Here is a 21,320-nt window from a genome sequence, read left to right as displayed (position 1 = left end):
TCTCTTTAGAAATATTAAGTGTAAAGAGTAAGGTTTCAGGAAACAAACTTAATATTACAAAGTTCAATTACATTCCTATGGGCCAGCAATTAACAAGTGGAGTTTAAGTTTTAAAACACACTATCACTTACATGAGCACCCCCCAAAGTAAAACATTTAGTTATTAATATAACAAAGTACACACAAGATTTACATCAGGAAGACTATTGTAAAACTCTGATGAATGACATCAAAGAAAAACTAAATAAAGGCCCAGAGATGTTCCATGTTCATGAACAAGAAAATTGAATATCGTCAAGATATCACTTCTTCCCAACTTCATCTATAGATTCAATGCAGTTCCAAGCAAAACACCAGCAAGACATTTTCTGGACATTGACAAACTGATTTTAAAGTTTATATGGGGAGGCAAAAGACCCAGAATTTCCACTTAAATGTTGAAGAAGAAAAACAAAGTTGAAGAACTGACAAAACACAACTTCAAGACTTAATTATAAGTATCAAGTAATATTACTTGTTTATAGTAATCAAGACACTGTGATATTGGCCAACCACCTCCCCCACAAACAAATCCAGACAGATTAATGCAACAGAACTGAGAGACGAAAATAGACACACATAAATATAGTCAAATAATCTCTGACAAAGAAGCAAAGGGCTCTTCTTTGCCTACCAGTGACAGTCCCTGGTAACCACCATGCTCCTCTCAGTTTTCACAAGTTCAGCTTTTTAAGATTCAACATGTAGGTGGTACCTTATAAGCTAATTAAAAACAGGCAAAGGACCTAAACAGACCTTTTTTCCAAAGAAAGACAGACAACAGGTAGATGAATAGAGCCTCAACATTATTAATCATCAGAGGAATGCAAACCAAAACAACAAGGTATCACTTCACAGATGTTCAGATGGCTTTTATCAAAAAAGACAAGCTAAAAAAACATTGGCAAGGATGTGGAGAAAAGGGACCCTTATATGGTGTTAGTGGAAATGTAAACTGGTATGGCAATAACGAAAAACAGAAAAGGAGTTCACCACAAAATTAAAAATTAAACAACCCTATGATTTAGCATACTTACTAACTGCACACTCACATTCAGTGCAGCATTATTGACAATAGCCAAGATACAGAAACAACCTAAGTATCTGTCAATGGATAAATGGATAAAGATACGATGTCTTATATATGTTCAATATATATGTTATTATTCAGACATGAGAAAGAAGGAAATTCTGCAATTCATGACAGCCTGGATATACACTGAAGGGATTATGCTAAGTGAGGTAAATCAAACAAAGACGAATACTGTCTGATATCACAGGGTGGTCTGTGAAGTCTCTTCTTACCCAGAGATTTTGTGACCCTCAGACTACATAAAATAAAAATAATAGGTCTATTTTAATTAACAAATTGAAAGTTGGTAATTTAGCAACAAATAGATGCAAATATCTTGTAACTATATTGTGCCTCTGTATAAACACACCTTAAAGCTTTCATTTGGACATGATGTTTAATATCTGATTAAAAGAACACTGAATTCTCTAGTTTTCTTTGCCTCTCAGAATGTATTAACATTTCTTTTGTTCAGAGAAGTCAGGTTATCATATCACTGAGTTAGTACTGTTACCAAGACATTTTTTAAATATACTTTAAATAAATTCCAAAGGAACCAAATTTCTTGCCTCATTTGGGTTTAGGATTGAGATGCTAACTTACTATGATTCTCTCTGCACAGGACACAGCCCTACCTTCCCTCTGCCAAGTCAGGACTATTTCCCACAAAAGTAGGTTACTTATAGCAGCCTCTTACAAGAGATAAAATGTGAATGTTTTCCATGGAGACTAAAATGGAAGTGGAGAACTTTGGGGACTTATTTGAGAAATGTGGCCCACCGTGGGCTTGAGTGAGTTCTTTCTTGGTCTCTGTAATCATTCAGATTCTCCCCAGTTTCCTTCTGGAGCATTTCAGTGGTACTTACAGTCATTTGTTGGTCTGGGCAAGATTTTATGAGATGCAATGAACATATGAAATATTAGAAGTACACTGGGAACCACAGCTGTTATGCCTTGCTGCATTTTTAATGGCTCCTTAAAATCAGAGGCCACTACACACAGCAGCGCATTTAGACAGGAAACACTGCAATTATCTGGCTTCACCACTCCACTGCAAATATAAGAGTACATTACAGTTTATAAGCCCCTAATAAGACAGTCATCACCTTTGGCAAGGCTTCCACTCCAAGCTACAATCTGAATTTATTACCAGGGAGTGGTCAAGAGAGACTGAAAGTCTTTTCTGTTTGTTTTGTTTGCACCCTATAAACCAAATATGGAAAATATGAAAGAAAAGACATCATGTATACTATATGTAGTATGGCAGGTCCTTTTAACGTGACTGTTAGTGAAGCTAATTACAACAAGAAGACTGGAGATCATTCATTAGCCTAGCAAGCAAATTAGGTTTGTTAACAGTGATTTATAATGCCAATCTTTGGGTAACTGTGTTGGTCTTTTCAAGTATACGTGTATTGGACCTGACAGTTTATTAACTGTGCTGTATCTAAACAGCTTGTCACTAAGGCGCTTTTGTTAAAACGATATTGTGTTTTAAATGGATAAACATTTTTGTACGAGCAAAATGCATTTTAAATGTTTGGCTTCTGAAGTCAAGTACTAGGAGATAAGTGAAGTGTCTCAAACCATCTAAGCCTCCAATAACTCTTGTTTACTGCTAGAGCTGACTATAGGAAAATGTGACACTTGGAGTTAAAATAGCACTTTTCCTTTTTAACAAGCCCCAGTTGTGTTTTTTAACCTCTTTTCAAATGGTACTCTTGGTATTTCACCAAGCTCTAAGTTCCTTATGCAATGGCTTGGGAAGCATTTCATTTACAATTTCAGGAAAAATATTTTTTAAAGCAGTTAAGCAAAAGAATGAATCTTTGATCTGAAAGATTCTTCTGATTGATAGTCCATAAAACTCCAGGCCAGTTAAATCTATCAAAATAAAGGTTGTGTGGGTAGTCAGAGTTAAACCTTGGGGTTTCACATTGCCCATGGTTTAAGTTTATATTGCTCATACCAACTCATTCAACATTTCTGTAATTTGGAAATCCCCAACAAGGATAAGACAATCTCCCTTAAAGCCAATGCTGGGAAACAGATTAAAAAAAAAATAAAGAATACTACTTTCTGAATTCCATGACAGTGACCTGTATGTCCCCTCTGGGACTATCAATGCACTTTGCTTACTTTGCTAAAAGCTTTATACTGTATCATCTCTATGACCAAATAGGGATATACTAGCTGTGGGACAGCATAAGCTTATAGCCTATTTCTATGTGTTTATGTAACTAAAGAATGCAAATACAAAAATACTGTTCACAATTGTTAATTTCAAAGAAAGGCAAACTTGGTCACTCAACTGAAGAGCAGTATTCATTAAGCAGTAAGGGGACTATGGCCTTGCACTCCTGTGTCTCAGAGGACAGCAGAGAAAGGCAGCAAAGCCAATCGGAAGGGCTGATCCCTGGGGCAGACGTTTAGATGTGGGGCAGACAGAATTACAGATCTTGGAAAATAGAGAACCGAAGGCCCTTTAGCAATTATCTAGTCCAGTGGCTGGTAAAATCTTTTTTTCCCCTCAAATCATTTTCTTTTCTCAAATCATATTTTTTTAAATGATTTACTTTCTTCAAATCTGAGGGGACAGAGAAGGGAGGTGAGAAGACAGGGAGGCCAGGCTGAGGACTCATCCCCACATCGAGGAGGAGCACCCGGGTTTTCATTCTACCTCCGTAATTAGTTTCCAACAGCCAACTACAAAGATTCCTGTAGATGTTTAAAAATACTTAGTCTATTCCTTCACAGAAAAGTTCAGAAAATGAGAATATGATGGGATTGGTGGCAACTGGAGACACCAACTCATCCTTTCTGTTTATTTTATTCACCAAATTTCTTGATTACCTTGTACTTCACAAGGAAGGTAAAACTGGTGTGGAGACAGAAGACAATTTCCAAAGGGTGAGCAAGAAGAGTCATCTCACTGCACAGATTCTACAAATGATGAAATGTCTGCTCACCCAAATTTAAACTGTAATGTTCACTTAATCAGAGTATGCCGCTCATCGCTCACAGACCCCATTCTGAAAATCAGAGTGTAAAAACCAATCAAAAACATTTTTAAAAGGTAAGAGTGGGAAATAGAAAATAGAATTACAATTTTAGTCTAAGTCCCTTGAAATTAGAGTTTATTGGTGACTATGTTGACAAATCTGTCAGAGTATAGCTATAAAGCAACCCTCCAGTATAAATAATTCTGTGGTTCCCAATCTTAACAAAACACAATACTTAAGTGTAGATTCTAGTTTTGTTACTTTCTAGGAGGCAAATATAGCTCAGGGTAATATTTTAAAGGTTACAGCTCAAAACAGTGGCAAATTTACCATTCCGAAGGACAAATGATTTGATTTGCTCAGTGTTTCTGCATAGTACACATACAGCTCCAAAATCATTAGCAATGTCCTAGATTTTAAGGTGACTGATAGGTTCCAAGGCTTCTGTTTTATTATTATAATCAGAATAATATATTCATTAAATTTTTATATTACATATCCCATAATTAACCACTTTAGTGACCTTGTACTCTCTTTGGATACAGAGAATCTCTGAGGCTATTTCAAACGTACTTAGGCGAATTACTGGGTAACTATTAGGGGTCACTTAGGGATATTATTGAATACACGAACAGTCACATCTCAAAGACATTTTGTGATAAGGCCACAGCTGACTTTTCAGGACATACTGAAGTTACTACAGGGAATTACTGGTTTAATGTAAATTTAAATTTGGGTGGCAATGTTTTGATTTTCCTGTTATCTTGGCCACCTCTTTTAAACTCATTGAAGATAATTAAATTTCTAACTTTGTACTCTAACTTCCAAACTCATTATGTTCCTAAAAAAGAATCTCTTCTTTCCTGAGACTTCTATCCCAAGTAAAAGAAGTGTCACAGTCATAAAATCTTGGTGTGACATCTTTCTAGTTTTTAATATAACAGTTCACTAAGCCAAGTTCAAGTCTCCTTATAAGCCATCTCCTTCCTACTCTCAGCCCAACCCAAAGAGCTATCAGCAGTCTTTAAAAGCCTCAGGTCTGAGGGGAAAAAAAAATCAACAAATAACTTTAACAGACAAATTAAAACAGCCATAATATGTGGACGGCCTACAGAATAGTTCATTCTGACCTCATCATGATCAAAGAGAATAACAGAGAAGGAATTCCGTATTTGTTTCATGTTTGTATATGGAGCAAACTGGTATACAGCAGACCAAACACAAAACCCTAGCCTCCCAAGAAAGTATACAATGAGAACAAAATATTCCTATCCTACAGTTACAAATTACAATGTTTACTTTTTATTGTGAATTTCCAGTGGTACTTCTCCATCACAACACTTCACAACCACTTAATGAGGCCACATTTACTCCATCACACTATACAGTGGGGATCACAGAAGAAAACATGTATTATTTCCTATTATTGAGAGCTGCTTTGTGTGCATTAAATATCTTACCTCATTTAATATTCACAACTCTCCTAGGTAGGTAAAGATGAGGAAACAGACTCAGAGACAAGAAAGAATTCATCCAAGGTCATACAAGTACTCTTCATATCACACTGTCTCTAAGTTCTTAATTATACATTATGCATAATAAAACTTCAAATACTTTCTTTCTTCAAAAGAAGAAAATATAGGCCAAAACATTTAAATTGAAAAGAAAAATGTGTTCATTGCATTAATGTGTTTTTTTAAAGAAAATCCTACACACTCCAACAAGTTTTGGTACTCTTGCCAAAAAAATAAAAAAGCAAATAGATTCCAACTAGTATATACTTCCATTTATATTTAGAATATGAGCTAAGCATGAGTATGTAATGAATATATATGTGTGTCTCTCTGTGTATATAACACCCACATTATTCATAAGCTCCCAAAAATGTGAAAAGTTTGTTCCAATCCTTCTCTATTTTGTCTACTTTAAGAATTCTTTGCAATATGCTTATGTAAATACTGATTTTAGCTGCTGTTCTCATTTCTCGAATCTTCAGCTTATAAATGGATTGGAAAAGTGACAGACCTAAGCAGACATCTATGAAACACAAAACCAAGGAGGTATAAACAAATACAATTTCATCAAAAACAAAAGTCTATTCTTCAAAGCCTTTAAGTTACTACTACTGATTAATGAAAAGAACTGAAAGAAAGTAAAACATACTGGCTGTGGGTAAGGTACACACACACACACACGTGTACATATATACCTGCAAGTGCATACAGTTATGTGGGCATCTATTTTATTAGCATCCACAATGATCAGCATTCTACCCTAGTTCACTAAAAGATCTACAGGAGCATCCAGTCTACATCAAAGAAGATTCTGAAGTTAGAGTAATGTTGGGGCAAGGGGAGAGTATTTAAGAAAACAATTTCGGGTTGTTAAACTGAAGAGGTGAGTGCCTTCAGTTTTCTTATACTAGGATTCACACTATGGTTCAATTGCATTAATAGCTCATTGACTGTGCAGGTAATCTGCTTCTGCCCACACTTCAAAGTGATGCTGAAGAGAATTAAGGATAAAGTCGAAATATCACCATTCCACTTACCTGATGCTGAGCCTTCACTATAGACTTAGGTAAAGGTCATTATGACATCATAGATTATAAAGAACAGTGCAAAGAATACATTGGCATGAAATCACCACTTAGAAGGGTGAAATTCACCAATACCTGAAAATAAATATTACACGGGATATTGCTGAGATAGAAACTGAAACAGAAGATGCTTTTTGATGAGGTCTTGGCAATAACAACAATGGATTTTGTACTTTCATAACATAATAATCCCATTATTGGAAACACATTCTATGTAGAACATTTTTGTCATAGTTGAGAGCTGAACTTACATCTGGTATGTATCTCCTCCATGTAAGCTAATAATACTACAGATTTTTATATATAAGCAAAGTAATATTAAGAATAATTTTTCCAAAGTAAAAAAAACCTTTTATACTCATCCAGCTCTGTGTAAGTGTAAAAATTATTTGAGATTTATAATTGCAAAAGACTCTTGATTCATAAGAACCTATATTACAGAATTAAACATTCCTGGAATTAGAAAAGTAAGTGACCAAAAGCATAATAAAATTCTCAGTACTTTTAGAGGTGACTTTCTTCTTTCAGAGTGCTCTTACTGACAATCATATATATATATTTGAATGCTCAGTCTGGAAGTAATCAGAGGCTGAGTCAGTGGCATTGGCCTCCTCCTGCTGAAGAAAGTAAAGAGGGGGGATTTAGCTTTTGGATAGAGAATAAACATTGGCAGGCTCCAGATTTTACTTCCAGCATCTCAACCCACATCCAGCCTGGTGTGAAGAGATGGCAGATGGGACTACTTCTGTTATTTCGGCTGCTGAAGCAGGATCTTGTTTCAGCATCCTGCTTGTTTCTATAAGCATGAATATTCAACCACAATAAGGAGTAAGGATAAGTGTGCTGACACTATGAAGCAGGTAACAAGAAATCATCAACCCTTCCTCTTTGTATCACAGGCTAAGACCAAAAAAAAAAAAAAAATCACCATTTAATAAACGCCACTTCATCTAAGCTTGGTAAAGACTTATTATTCAATGAAATGATGCTTGTTTTCATGGATTGAATGTAAATGTAAGAAAAGAAATGTGTGGGCAGAAAAAAGCCAAAGTAATTAGCATTTTAGGGGGGAGAAATTTAAAGGCAACACAACAGAATCAGTAATCATTTTCCACTTTATTTGCATGATTTCATTATTTTCCCTGAAAATGCTGAGCAGATATTAGAGTATCTGTGTTCATCACTCAGAACATAAATAAGATTCCTTCAAATTCCTTTAAATATCACAACAAATGTCCACATGGGCATGTTATCCCACTGTGTAAATAACGTTTATGTGTAATTCTTATTTATTTGTATTTTGAAAAGCATTACTGAATCCAAGAAGGATAATTTAGCTATAGATAAAAGGCATGGAAGTGACAATTTCTTCATGAATGAGAAATACTGGGATAAGCCCTGAGGTGTATCACCATCCACACACTTCCCAAAGGACAGAGAATATAGTCTTAAGATAAAATAATACATCTATAGTCAATAAAATGAGGAGTTTGATGACTGGTGGAAAAAAAATCTAAAGGCCACCTACTCAGACTGTGAGAGAAAGCATACAGCCACCTCTCAAAAAAATTAAAATATGGCAATTCATTGTATAAGTGGGGCAGTTCTTCAAGGGATCTTAAAGAACATGTATACCTCATTGCATAAATTGAATTCCATCTTCCACTTGACCATTTCCACTTTACACTTCTCACTAAAAAACCAATTTTTCAGGAAAGGTGGCACAGGCCAAGCAGGATTCCCTGTATCTCCTTACTCTGCCAGGTGAGGGGCAAACGTCCTGGGTGCTAGGAACCAGACTTGTGAACCCTAGTGCCCAGCTGGAGATATATTTTAAAAATAAAACAACTCTTAGTTAAAAGATGGACATCAGTCTGCTCTTCAGGACTGAGAGGGAATTTCCTGGACTTTTTTTTTCACATCCTAATGAGTATATATTACACAAGAAAATGAATGCCAGCGCAAGGCACACATGTGGAAGTTGAGATAAAACTTACGAAGTAGCCTGTTCCCAAGCTGGAAGGAGCTGAACTCTGCAAGAAAGCATAAAAACAAAGTGGAAAATCAGCAATGGTTTTTAACACGTTCCAATCCACACAGCTCATTACCAGTTCTTCGCAGGCTTTTCATCACGACACCACATCGCCTGTGTACGCAGCCCCTTGTCATCTGCTACTGATACAAACACCGTGTTGCTTAATTTTCCCCTTTACATCTCTCAACAACTCAGAGATGCTAACGTGCTATTTACTGAATTCCAAGCTTCTGCGGTGGACGTAATTGCCAATTTATTTGACAGGCAGCTGGGTAATGAATTAATGATGGCATTTCGCCCTGCACTGAGACTAAACAGACACGCATCAGCCTGCCTCCCTGACTTGCTGACATTCAACGCCCTGGTCTCAAGCTACTCAGTTTTGTGGCCGCAAAGGGGCAGCAAGAGGAAAGAGCCCAGACTGACTTGAAAATAAAAAGCCCAGTGGGTTTGGATGACTTTTCCAGTGTGTGACCTACTTGCCAGCTTATTCCCTCAAGGCACCAGTTAGTACACACAGAGCGCTTTTCAAAACTGAGACATTTTGTAAACATAATTAGTAGACTAAAATGCAAAGAATGTGTGGGTAAAGGGAAGTAGTGAAAAGCACCATTCTTCTAAAGGTTTTAGTCACGAAAGTTATCAGTTTAGGCTTCCACAGTTCTCACACATAAGGAATTAAAAAACAGTGATGCTGAAATGTACCTGGGACATCACTTCATAGGGGAACGAGACCCAAAAAAGAACTTGGACTGAATTTTAAACTTGTCCGTTTGTGTTGTTTTTTCCCCCTAAAACCTCTCATTACAAATTCTTTAATTTGCAGTGTCCTCTTTATGAACGAGAGAGGCCCCAGAGAAGCTTGAAACAAAAAGAACACTAACGCTGAGACAGTCCTCAGGTCTCAGCGAGGAATCCTTGTACCAGCGAGGCCTCTCCCTGCCAGGCCTGGACCGGTTGTTACACCTTCCACCTACAGGGAATAGACTTCCACGGTGATGCAACAGTTACTTGGGTAACCTCTAACTGTTCTACCTAAATGCCTTGTCCCTGCTCTGCAAACCACAGGTAGCAGGTACCATCTGCTTGACTCATCCTGGTTTCCCTAGCACTTAGCTCAATGCCTTGCACATAGGAGGCATTTAGTAAGTATTAGTTGAATTAATGTATAGATAAATCGATGAATATTCAGACTGTATGGCGAGGGGACTCAAGTGAACTTAACACCTCCAAAAATCATATCTCCAAATATAGATATGATTCTTGATTTTATACCAGTTTGAAAAGGAAATAACGGTGCTGTAAGTCCAAAGAGCATCTGCATCAAACGAGGACATGATGCTCCAGGGCATTCCTAAATGCAGCACCTGGAGCAAAACTTTCTTCCCCTCAGTGTTCCAGACAGGCTTGGGGGAATAAAGAACCTAGATATGTGATCCTGGACACTGGATTTTCAAAAACCTTGCTGCATTTGTGATCCTATAAACGGTACATAGGGAGAGCAACAGTAGTCATGGAGACGGCTCCTCAGAGCAATGATTAGCCATGTGATGGCATCACCTGTTTCCAGCACCCACTACCCCCACCCACCGCGGAACACAGGAAGGCAAAAGCCAAGTTAGATCTCCACCAGCCTGGAGTCGTGCCCCTGGGAGGCAAACTCATTTTAGAATGAATTACTCAGAGAGAGCATCGGATTTGTTTATTTCAGTGTTTTTTCCCCCTTTCTGCAAATGTATTTTATCCCAGAAGCGGAAGGACCCCTTCAAGCCCACCTCCCCACCCCCACATACATATCATCTTATTGTATACCAAGAAAATGACATCGTTCAGGTCCCGGGAAGCTCTGTTATACTCATTTTGCATATATATTGTACATTACTCAGGGAGCTGGGTGGAGAAGAGAGCTTTGTTGTGCATATTTGTTCTGGCTATTGTTTATGCAGGTCTGACTGAATGAGGGAACAGTGGGTATCATTTCAATTTCTGATGTCAACATCAAATTACTTATTTAATTTCATGCCTGGCGAAGCATTGTATAGCTACACGCAGAATCATTTCACTTCATTTGTTATGCTGTGTTTTCGTGGCGATTGGCTTGCCTTCCAACTGACAGCTTTAATTACGACATGAATTTGATTGCACTGCCGAGGAATTAACATAATGCAACAAAGCATTTAAGAACCCTGCCTTACAACACCCCCGTCACATACACATGCATGCACGCACGCACAAGCACAGATAGACACATGAAGGAACAGACACAAGATCCTCATGTACATTAAAGGTCCACTGGAGTTTCAACGTTTGCTAGAAAGCATATAGAACCAGAGAGTGAGAGGCTACCCACATTTGGACTCACAATTTTTGTGTGTGTGTGGCATTCAGCTATAATTTCTGGACCTAGCAGAAAAGTTCATAGAAAAACTCTTCTAAGCTACTTTGCCAAATGTCCATGGCGTTGACATTTCCTCCCCTCTAACTCCTTTCTCCACTATATTTTTCTTGGCCGATTGCCAGCTCCCTTCAATCATTGCTGGAAAACTTGAACAGAAACGTTTCTGAAATAAAGTGATTTCTCCTTGGTCCAGTTCTATAAGCCCAAGAATCTACTAAGGCCCTGTGTTCAGTGGGATGCTATTCCTGGTCCTCACCATCAGACAGAGGTATACCAGAAGTTCTGAGACCAGCAACAGGGCAGAGTCAGGGTTTCAGTGACAGCTCAAGTCACATACCACATGCCTCAGGCCTTGCTAACCAAAAGTCCAGAAAAGTCTCTGTCATTTATGCTTAAATCTAAGTATACATTTAAAAGCTGAAAATATTTGATAGTTTTAACATTTTTCCAAGTCACAAATTCCATGAACAACTGAAACCATGGGCAACAATAGATTATGCTACATTGTTATGTTAGTAGGCAATGGCACCCTACTCCAGTACTCTTGCCTGGAAAATCCCATGGGTGGCGGAGCCTGGTAGGCTGCAGTCCATGGGGTCACTATGAGTCAGACACGACTGAGCAACTTCACTTTCACGCATCGGAGAAGGAAATGGCAACCCACACCAGTGTTCTTGCCTGGAGAATCCCAGGGACGGGGGAGCCTGGTGGGCTGCCGTCTATGGGGTCGCACAGAGTCGGACACGACTGAAGCGACTTAGCAGCAGCAGCAGTTGTGTTAGTAGCTCAGTTGTGTCCAACTCTTTGTGACCCCAAGGAATGTGGTCCCACCAGATTCCTCTGTCCATGGGATTTTCCAGGCAAGAGTGGGTTGCCATTCCCTTCTCCAGGGGGTCTTCCCAACCCAGAGATTGCAGGCAGATTCTTTAACACCTGAGCCACCAAGAAAGTCCCAGATTATGCTATAAGAATGAAATAAGTATTTAAAAATAGCTTTTTTACTGTTAGAAATGTTTTATGTTTCTACAGCTATTTGTACACAAATGTGCATCTAGGGATTATTATTGTTTTTTCATGTTCAGGAGACAGACACCATGAAGGAAGGGCTCAGGAAAGCAGATAGGTGGTGATGTCCTAACTGCTGAACCATTTGATGAAATCAAGTTGAATTTTAACTTTCTGTGCTTCCCCAATTTATAATGAGAGGAAGGGGCTTCCATTTTGGTTGCTTGGACAGAGACTGTATACATTGTCCAAACTATATAGCAAAAGTGGCCACAGAATCTAAAAAAGGGTGTAAGTCAAAATGAGGCTTGAAAAACTAAGTGTTTTTTTAATGCAATAAATAAAAGCATGCTTGAATTTAAAAGCATTTGAAGTCACATCATATACACACGTTTAGGCAAATATGTTTGTTGAATAATGAAAAAGACTTCTTTCTTTAAGAAATTCTTATTTCTTTAAGTGATAGAGTTGCCAATTCATTCATATTTTCTCTGTATTAGGTAGAAATGAGAGGTATAGAGAGACGGAGAAAACAGAGTAAGAAAGTATTTAGTGGTTTCCACGAGAAGACAAGAATATGAAGAAATTCCAGACAGTTGGCTATCAGATATGTGATTTCCAGGCTCATTATAAGCTATCTCCTGTTTAACATGGTCTTTTCATTTGTTTTTTTTTTTGTTTGTTTGTTTTTTCCCAGATTTGACCACTGCTCCAGCAATCTCTATAAATTACCTACCTCGAATTCATTAAGTTGTAAAGAAGAGCTTTCTTACAAACACACTCTACCTCAATCTCCAAGCTACATGGGCTGCAGGAATAGTAATGGGATGCATAGTTGAAAGACATTTTCCAGGAAGGAGAATGCTGCTGCTGACATTCAAGTCTGCCAGTAGATATTCATTAAATGCATGCTCATTCTACTCCTCTCATTGCCCCCCACCTGACTTTTCTTTCCATCTCTGTCACTAAGCTCTTATTGAAGCTACTCATTAAACCCATGAAGTTAACATTTCTGTTTTAACATCTTACCTAAAACAAGGGATTTAAAAAATCAGTTATCCATCCAAAATAGATGTACTGCTTTCATTAGAGATCTACACAGAGAGGCCATGGCTACGATTACGCTCCCAAAGCATGTGATGGATGTGCGCTTCATCCCAGAGGAAAATGTAAGCTCTGATCCTAGGGCTAATTTAAATACAGTATTTTAAAATTCTTCCAAATTATCATGTGTGATAATCCCTGCCTATCCACCCTCATGTTATACTTCTTGAGAGTGAAAAGTAGAAGGATCATGCTAAGAATCACTTGGCCAAGTATATTTCTTACAAAGGTCACAAGACGAGCTCATTTGTTTTCTGTAGTGTTTTGGAAAACAAGGACAATTAAAAGAACCTAAAATTTTAATCCTAAGAAATGTGCCTTGGAGATAAAGATTACTGATAACTTACAAAGATGCAAAATATATATAAATAGAGAAATGAGCCACTAGTGGAAGTAAAAATGTAGGCACAACTTGAAAAAACATCAGAGGTGGAAACGGTCACTTCCAAATTCAATTTTCAATCTGTTACAATCCATTTCAAGTTGTTACCAGCTCTCATCTCTATTCAGCAGCCTTCTGGCTTTCCCCGCTAATTTCATTCTTGCTCTCATTTTTATCTGCAGTTATTCACATAAAAGGAAAAGTAAACATTTTAAAGTAAAAATTATAACATTCCTTCTAACACCTTTGAGAGGCTTTTTAAGTACTAACTTATATGGTAGGCTAAATAGTGTCCCACTAAAATTACAGGGCCTTCTTGGAACCGAAGAATGTGATTGTGAGGGTTAATTTTATGCATCGACTTAATTGTGCCCCTGGGTAACCAGATAGATATCTGCTCAAATGTTAGTCTGGGTGTTACTCTGAAGGTGTTTTTGGATAAGTTTAACATTTAAACCAACAGGATGAGTAAAGCATACTGTAAGTAAAGCATAATGCAAGTGGGCCTCATCCAATCAGTTTAATAGAACAAAAGGGATGGCTGTACTCAAATTAAGAGGGAATTCCCTTGACTCAGCCTTCAAAGTGAAACAGTTTCTCCCCCTCCCCTTTTCAGGCTCAGACAGACTGACACACAGACTTTTCTGGTGTCAAGCTTTCCAGTCTTTCTGGTTCTCAGACTTTGGGGCTCAGACTGGAACTAACCATCAGCTCTCCTGGGTCTCCAGCTTGCTGACTGCACACTTTGAAACTTGTGAACCTCCATAACTGTTCAAGTCTACACATTTTATTGGCTCTGCTTCTCTTGAGAAACCTGACTGATATAAATGACCTTGTTTGGAAATAGGGACTTTGCAGGTGCAATTAAGTTGAGGTCATACTGGATTTAGGTGGAACCTAAATCCAATGACTGCTCTCCTTATAAGGAAATCAGATGTATGGAGCTACAAATAGAGTAAAAGCCCATGTGAATAGAGGCACACATTGAAGTGATGTGGTTATAAGCCAAGTATCATCAAGGATTGTAAGAAGCAACCAGAAGCCAGTAGAGCAAAGGAAGGACTCCTTGCTGAGACTTTAGAAAAATCATGGCCCTGCCAACACTTAATGCTGGACCTCCAGCCTTAAAAACTACAAGATAATAATAAATTTATTGTTTTAAGTTTCCTGGTTTGTGATCATGCATTACAGTCGCCCAGGAAACTAAGAGAGTTTATAGCCTCCTTACTATGAACTAGAAAATATCATGTGATCAGTTCCTGTATACATTCCCTCTGCTCTAGTCACAAAGGCCTCCCCCACCCCTCACATTTAAACATGTCAGGCTTACTCCTGAGTCAAGGCCATGATCTTGTCACTTATCTTGCCTAAACGTTCTTCCCTCCTTTTGCCATTCAGGCTTCAGTTTAAACATCACCAGAACAAAAAGGACTAATTCAATTACTCCAGTTAAAGTGACAACACCCTGCCACCCCCCACTACTGCTTTGTCTACTTCATAAAATGTATTACATCAAAAATAATGTTATTGTTTGCTCTCAGGTTTGCTGTTTGCCTCCCTCAATAGAGTAGAAGCTTCATGAAGCCAAAGGTTTCATCTTGTTCCCCATTCAACCTCAAGTGTCCAGAACTACACCTGACACTTAGAAGGTATTAGATAAATATTCCTGGACAATTGAAACACTGGCATATTCAAGAAAACACATAAAAAGATGATGCAGGAAATGCAAAAGACATAAACAAAATGGTAGGGAAAATGAAAATAAGGGAAAAACAGAAAAAGAAAAGAAAGGAGAAACAGAATACCAAGAGTCTGTAACAGGTCTGGATTAGATTTTCTACTTAAATACACAGAAGTTCATTGATGGTGTGGACTGTGACTGTTTCTTCCTTAATAGTATCTAGTAAACCTGGCAATAAAGGTTTGGGTACTGGATGGGAAGAAAGGAGGCTAGGACAGATGCTTGCATAGATGGATGGGTGTTGGGACGGTGAGATAGACAAACCAATAGAAACTCCGAAACCTGGGAGATTCGCAATAGAAGCAGGAGAAAAAATGCATCAACTGTGGTACTAAATGGACTAAAGAGCTACAGAACAATAAGATTAGAGAATTGTATTGCATAATAGTTACGAGAATTCCCCTTTCACCTAACTTGAAATGTTTCAATTCTTTCAACATCTTGAATATTTTAAAAGTATGAAATATTTGTCTGCCTTTTCACAATTAAATCCTGACCCCAAATTCTTTCAGAGATGAATCAGTCACATCCATGTAGTTATCTGAATAAAGCATTAAAGGAGTTTATTTCCACAGGGTGGTGGCAGGAAGAGTCTGCTAGAAGTGAAAGTGGGCTACAGAAGGAAAAAAATAAAAGTACTCCAGAAGAAACAAGTAGAAGGTACAAACCATAGGGAAGTAGAGGAAGAAAGGGAGGATGAAGAGGTAGCTTGATACATCCTAGTGGAAGATTCTGCTAATAGCCCCAGGAGTGTGGAGCTTCGTCTGCAGGATCTTAAACAAGACGGTTTAATAGTGAGTTCTGACTCTCAGAAAAACAACTGTTGGGGCTTATCCAGTCCAGTGGCGGGAATCCATTTCCTCAAGGAAGGGGGCTCAAGTTCAATCCCTGATTAGGGAACTAGATCTCACATGAATGACTAAGACTTTGCATGCCAAAACCAAGATCTGGTGCAGCCAAATAAAGAAAATAAGTAAATAAATATTTAAAAAAAAATAACAACAAGTGTGGAAGCTTTGTAGACTAACAGGGCAAAGGAAAGAGAGGTGGGTCAGATTCGATCATTGGGAGGCCACAGGAATCATCTATGTAAGAAATGATAAGGGCATTTGAACATCAGTCATATAAAGGCAAAGATAATCATAGCCAAATGCTTCCTGAGAAATAGAGTGACTACGTAAACAGGTTAACTGAGAGGAAGAAAAAGAGTTCAAATTTGAAGGTAATAGCTCTGAGATCCAGTATAGAGATAGGGAAATAAAAGAGTTCAGGTTTGAGAAAACAGAGTATAAGGAGGATTTTATTTGAGAGGAAAATGGTGTTTGTCATGATTGAGACAAGCAGGTGTTGTGGAAGTGATAGCTACAAGGGAATGCAAATCAGAAAGTTTAGAAAAGGCTCCTATGGTAAGTATAAATCTGATATAAGAGAAGGGAATAAATATTTTTGAGCACAGTGAATGTGCCAAGAACTGTTAAAGTAATTCAAACATATGGTACCAGGCAATTTTTAAAAGAAACCTTACAAGGTAGATGAAATGACCCCCATTTTGCAGCATAAGAAACCAAGGCTTGGAAAGATCAAGTTTTTTGCTCAAGGTCACATGGATAATAAATAGCAAACTAGCTCTTAAAACCTGGTCTGTTTGTAACAAATGCCCATGATCACTTCAAAATTTGAGGTTTTGTTCTATGTATTAAGTCTTTAAGTAAGTTTATCTCAAGACTTTTGACAACTTCCTCAGTTACAAAATTCTGTTTAAGTTTAGAAGCAATACTTTCCCTTCTGAATAACTCATCATGAATATTTATATAGTCAATTATTCCCCTTAACTTTTTCCTTAGTGACTAATCTAAACAAGTTACTGTTTCTCCTTGATGTGGACAACGTGATAGTCCCTGTAGACTATTATTCCCTCCTGGCAATGTACTGTGGGGATACATAATTTGGGAAAGCTAAGCACATTTGGTTTTTGAGCTTTACCCATGAGTCAAATTCTCCAGCCACACTGGAATTCTTATTTCTTAATCTTTTTGCCTGTCCAATTGAAAAACAAAAAAAAGAAAGCTGGAATAACATAGTTATCTTGATTAGAGGCACTTGAGGTAAGTCTCAACTTTCAAAGCTTCTAAAAATATCATTGAAGAGAGTGGAAAACTGAAAGAGAATCTCATCTCAGCTTAAAGTCTAGAGTGGGCATTGTAAACTAACAGGGATTGAATTCACTCTCCCACTTAAAGTAACTAAAACAACTAGACAACATGTGTGGAAAAAAAAAAAAACTTTTTAAGAAACTGGGCAATAGGAGTGTAATGATCTTAGAGAGACAGAAAGAAAACAAAATAATTTTTACAACTGCCCTAGCATAGTCCCTGGAGAGAGTTTTCATTCCACAGTAGGGTGGCTAGGGGGAACCCAGGTGGATCCCAGAAGAATCCCTGAGTTGAGAACGCAGAGTTGACAGTCAGCCAAGTCAGCTGAAATTTGCAAAGCAGAGGATGGGAGAAAAGGCAGGTTCACTGTGAAAGAAGCAGGAAACCAGGAGACATCTTTCCTCTTGTCATCACTGGAGTCCGTATCAGCACATCCACGCGACAAAAGTACCCAAGGGAAGGGGAATGATCACCGGAAGGAGCAGGTAGAATGACTGTCAGAGTCACAGAGGGCAGCGGAAAACTGGCACTCCCACCGGCCAGAGTGGAAAAATCTTGTTCACATCAGGAATTAGGCAGACTCGTCAGCACTAGGAAAAAACAAGCTTTGTCCTAAAGGTTGTTCTGGATGTTCTACCCAGAAAAGCATAAAAGCAAACCTCAGAAGAAATAAAAATATTATTTCCAAGTGGCATAATTGTATCCCAGAAAAAAGCTCAAGAATATTTATGTAAACCAAAAATATCCAGCACTCATCAAAAACAAAAAAATTCCCAATATTTGGCATCTTAAAAAAAAACAGCCAGCCACAGACAAAAGCCAGAAAATACAATCCATATTGAGGAAAAAAACCAATCAATAGAAACAGACTCAAAAATTACACAGATGCCACAGTTAGTAGAATATGAACATTGAAACAGCGATAACTATTTTCCACATGTTCAAGAAAGTAATGAAAGCATAAACATGGTGAGGAACGACAAGGAGATATTTTAGGAAACAAAAACGAGTAGTGGTCTTTGACTCTATCTCCTCATTTTCTGATAATCATTAAAGTAATTAATTACTAGTTCTCCTTTAAAAAATAAAAAGGAAGTATCTTCATTCTTTAAAATATCATGGGGGTAGACACTGCCCTCATACCCAAAAGAGTCATTTTGTGACTTGACTTGTCAAAGGCACTCATCTCAAAGACTTTAGATTGCAACGGCCCTGAGGTAAGGCTCTGCAACCTCACAACCATTCATGTGAAGGAAATAAGTGACTGGAGGTTTTGAAACATTTCACTAAAAGTCACCTACTTCTTTTTCTTCCCTTTTCTTTTTTCATGCGTGTCATTTCTCCTTCTTTCATCTTTTAATAGTGCTGCCAGTAGTATGAATTTTAAGCAACATAAACCCAAAGTATATCACAGACTAACCTGACACAAGACTGAGAGGATTGTTACAGCCCTAGTATTTTTTTGAAATTTTTTACTATGGTAAAAATATACATATATATGTATATATAAAATAAAATGCAATATTTCAACTTATTTTAAGTGTACAATTCAGTGGAAACTATCTATTTCCACAACTATTTCGTCACCACAAACGGAAACTTTGTTACAGTTAAACCATAACTCTCATCTTCCACACTTCCCTACCCCTACCACAGGTCCCAGGAAACTCCCATTCTACTTTTTGCCTCTAGGAACTTGCATATTCTAGATACTTCACATAAGAGGCATCAGAAAATATTTGTCTTTTTCGGTCTAGATTCTTCCACTGAGCATAATGTTTTCAAGACTTGAACTTCACTCTTTTTTATGACTAACACTCCCATGTCCATATATGCCACTTTTTGTTCATCCATTTACCTGCTGATGAACTCTTGACGTTTACGTCTTTTGGTTACTATGAATGATGCTGCAGTGAAACCTGGCAGATAAGTATCTCTTTGAGGACCTGGTGTCTGGGTATATACCTAAAAGGAGGATTGGTGGCATGCATGGTGATTCTGTTTAGCTTTTTGAGGAATGTCAAGCTGCTTTCCACAGTGGATTCATCATTTTATATTTCCACCAGCATGTACGAGGGTTTCAACTTCTCTAAATTCCTGCCAACATTTGCTATTTTCCTTTCTTCAAAGTATAACTATCCTACTAGCTGTCAAGTAATATCTCATCCTGATTTTGATTTGCATTTCCCCAATCACTATAATGATGAGCATCTTTTATGGGCTTACTGGTTATTTGTGTATTTTCCTTGCATAAATATCTGCTTAAGTTCTTTGCCCATTGTTGAATTCAGTTGTTTGTCTTTTTGTTGTAGTCTTTACAAATTCTGGATATTAAACACATATCAATTATATGATTTTCAAATACTCTCTTCTCATTCTTTGGGTTTTCTTTTCACTTTCCTGACAATACCAACTGATGCACAGAAGTTTTTAATTTGATGAAGTCCAACTTATGTATTTTCTCTCTAGCTACTTGTGCTTTTGATGTCATATCTAAAAATCCACTGCAGATTCAAGGTCATGAAGATCTACACACATTTTCCTGCAAGAATTTTATGGTTCTAGCCCTTACATTTAGGCCACTTATTCATTTTGAGTTAATGTTTCTTCATGGTGTGAGGTAGGGGTCCAAATTCATTCATTTGCATGGAAAAATCCAGTTGTTCCAGCACCATTTGTTGAAGAGAAAATTCTTTCCCAATTAAATGGATATTGAACTCATGTTAAAAATTACTTTGCTATAGATGTAAGAGTTTATTTCTGAACTTTGAATTCTATCCCATTGATCCATATGCTTACACTAACTCTAGTACCACACAGCTTTGATCACTGTAGCTTTGTAGTTAGTTTTGAAATTGGGAAGTGTGACTCTCCCAAACTTGTTTTATTTCAATAATGTGTTGACTTTAAGGGGCTTCATGCCATTTCATATGATTAGAAGTGTCTGATTTTCCATGTTGCAAGAAAAGATGCTGGAATTTTCACAGACATTGCATTGAATCTGTAGATTGCTTTGAAGGGTATTGATATCTTAACAATACTCAGTATTTCTAGCCATGATCACAGAATATCTTTTGTCAGTTTCTTTTGATCAAAAGGAAAGCAAGTTTAGGGAAACCAGTAAAAAAGATCTCAGTAACTAACTATACAATCCTGTGCTCTTGTCCCTTGACCTAGTGTGCTTTCATTTCTCTACTCTGTGATGAAATTATGATTAACTAACCTGGGAATAATTTCCAGGGTCAATACGATCTTGTATTAAAAGCACAACAAAATCTCAGAACAGTTATTGAAGCATTAAGTATTGTTAACAAATTAGATAAGAAACAATTATACCTTTAAATTTACAGTTTCACAAACTTAATGAAACATATAAACACAATGAAATATTCTTGTATATATATTCATACTCACAGTGAAAGACTGAGTATTCTTTGTTTATATATTTGATACTATACCACATTAAAAGAAAAGGTAATCATAACTAAGATATTAAGAGTTCTGGAAAAATATTACAGTTTTTGTTTATCCCGCTTAATTCTTGTACAAAGTTGCTTCTGTGCTCAGTCACCAGGTCATGTCTGACTCAGGCTCTTCTGCCCATGGGATTTCTCAGGCAAGAATGCCAGAGTGGATTGCTATTTACTCTCTAGGGGACCTTCCCAACCCAAGGATACAACCCATGGCTCCTTCACTGGCAGGTGAATTCTTTATCACTGAGCCACCCAGGAAGCCCAAGAATTTAATAGTCCATAATATCAAATGTCACCCTAAATCTAACAATCTTTCC

General features: G+C 37.5%; 1 protein-coding gene across 1 annotated transcript in view; it reads right to left on the bottom strand.

Annotated features, from left to right (window-relative positions):
• Positions 1 to 21,320, bottom strand: part of AUTS2 (activator of transcription and developmental regulator AUTS2) — a 1,205,988-nt gene that overhangs the window by 656,347 nt on the left and 528,321 nt on the right. The window contains exon 4 of the mRNA XM_052654596.1: positions 8,710 to 8,745. Within this exon, the coding sequence (XP_052510556.1) occupies positions 8,710 to 8,745 (36 nt within the window). The remainder of the gene's footprint in view (positions 1 to 8,709; positions 8,746 to 21,320) is intronic.

This window comes from Budorcas taxicolor, chromosome 2, assembly GCF_023091745.1.
Source record: "Budorcas taxicolor isolate Tak-1 chromosome 2, Takin1.1, whole genome shotgun sequence".
NCBI lineage: Eukaryota > Metazoa > Chordata > Mammalia > Artiodactyla > Bovidae > Budorcas > Budorcas taxicolor.
The sequence above is the reverse complement of the archived record's forward strand: the minus strand, read 5'-3'. Positions and strand labels throughout refer to the sequence as shown.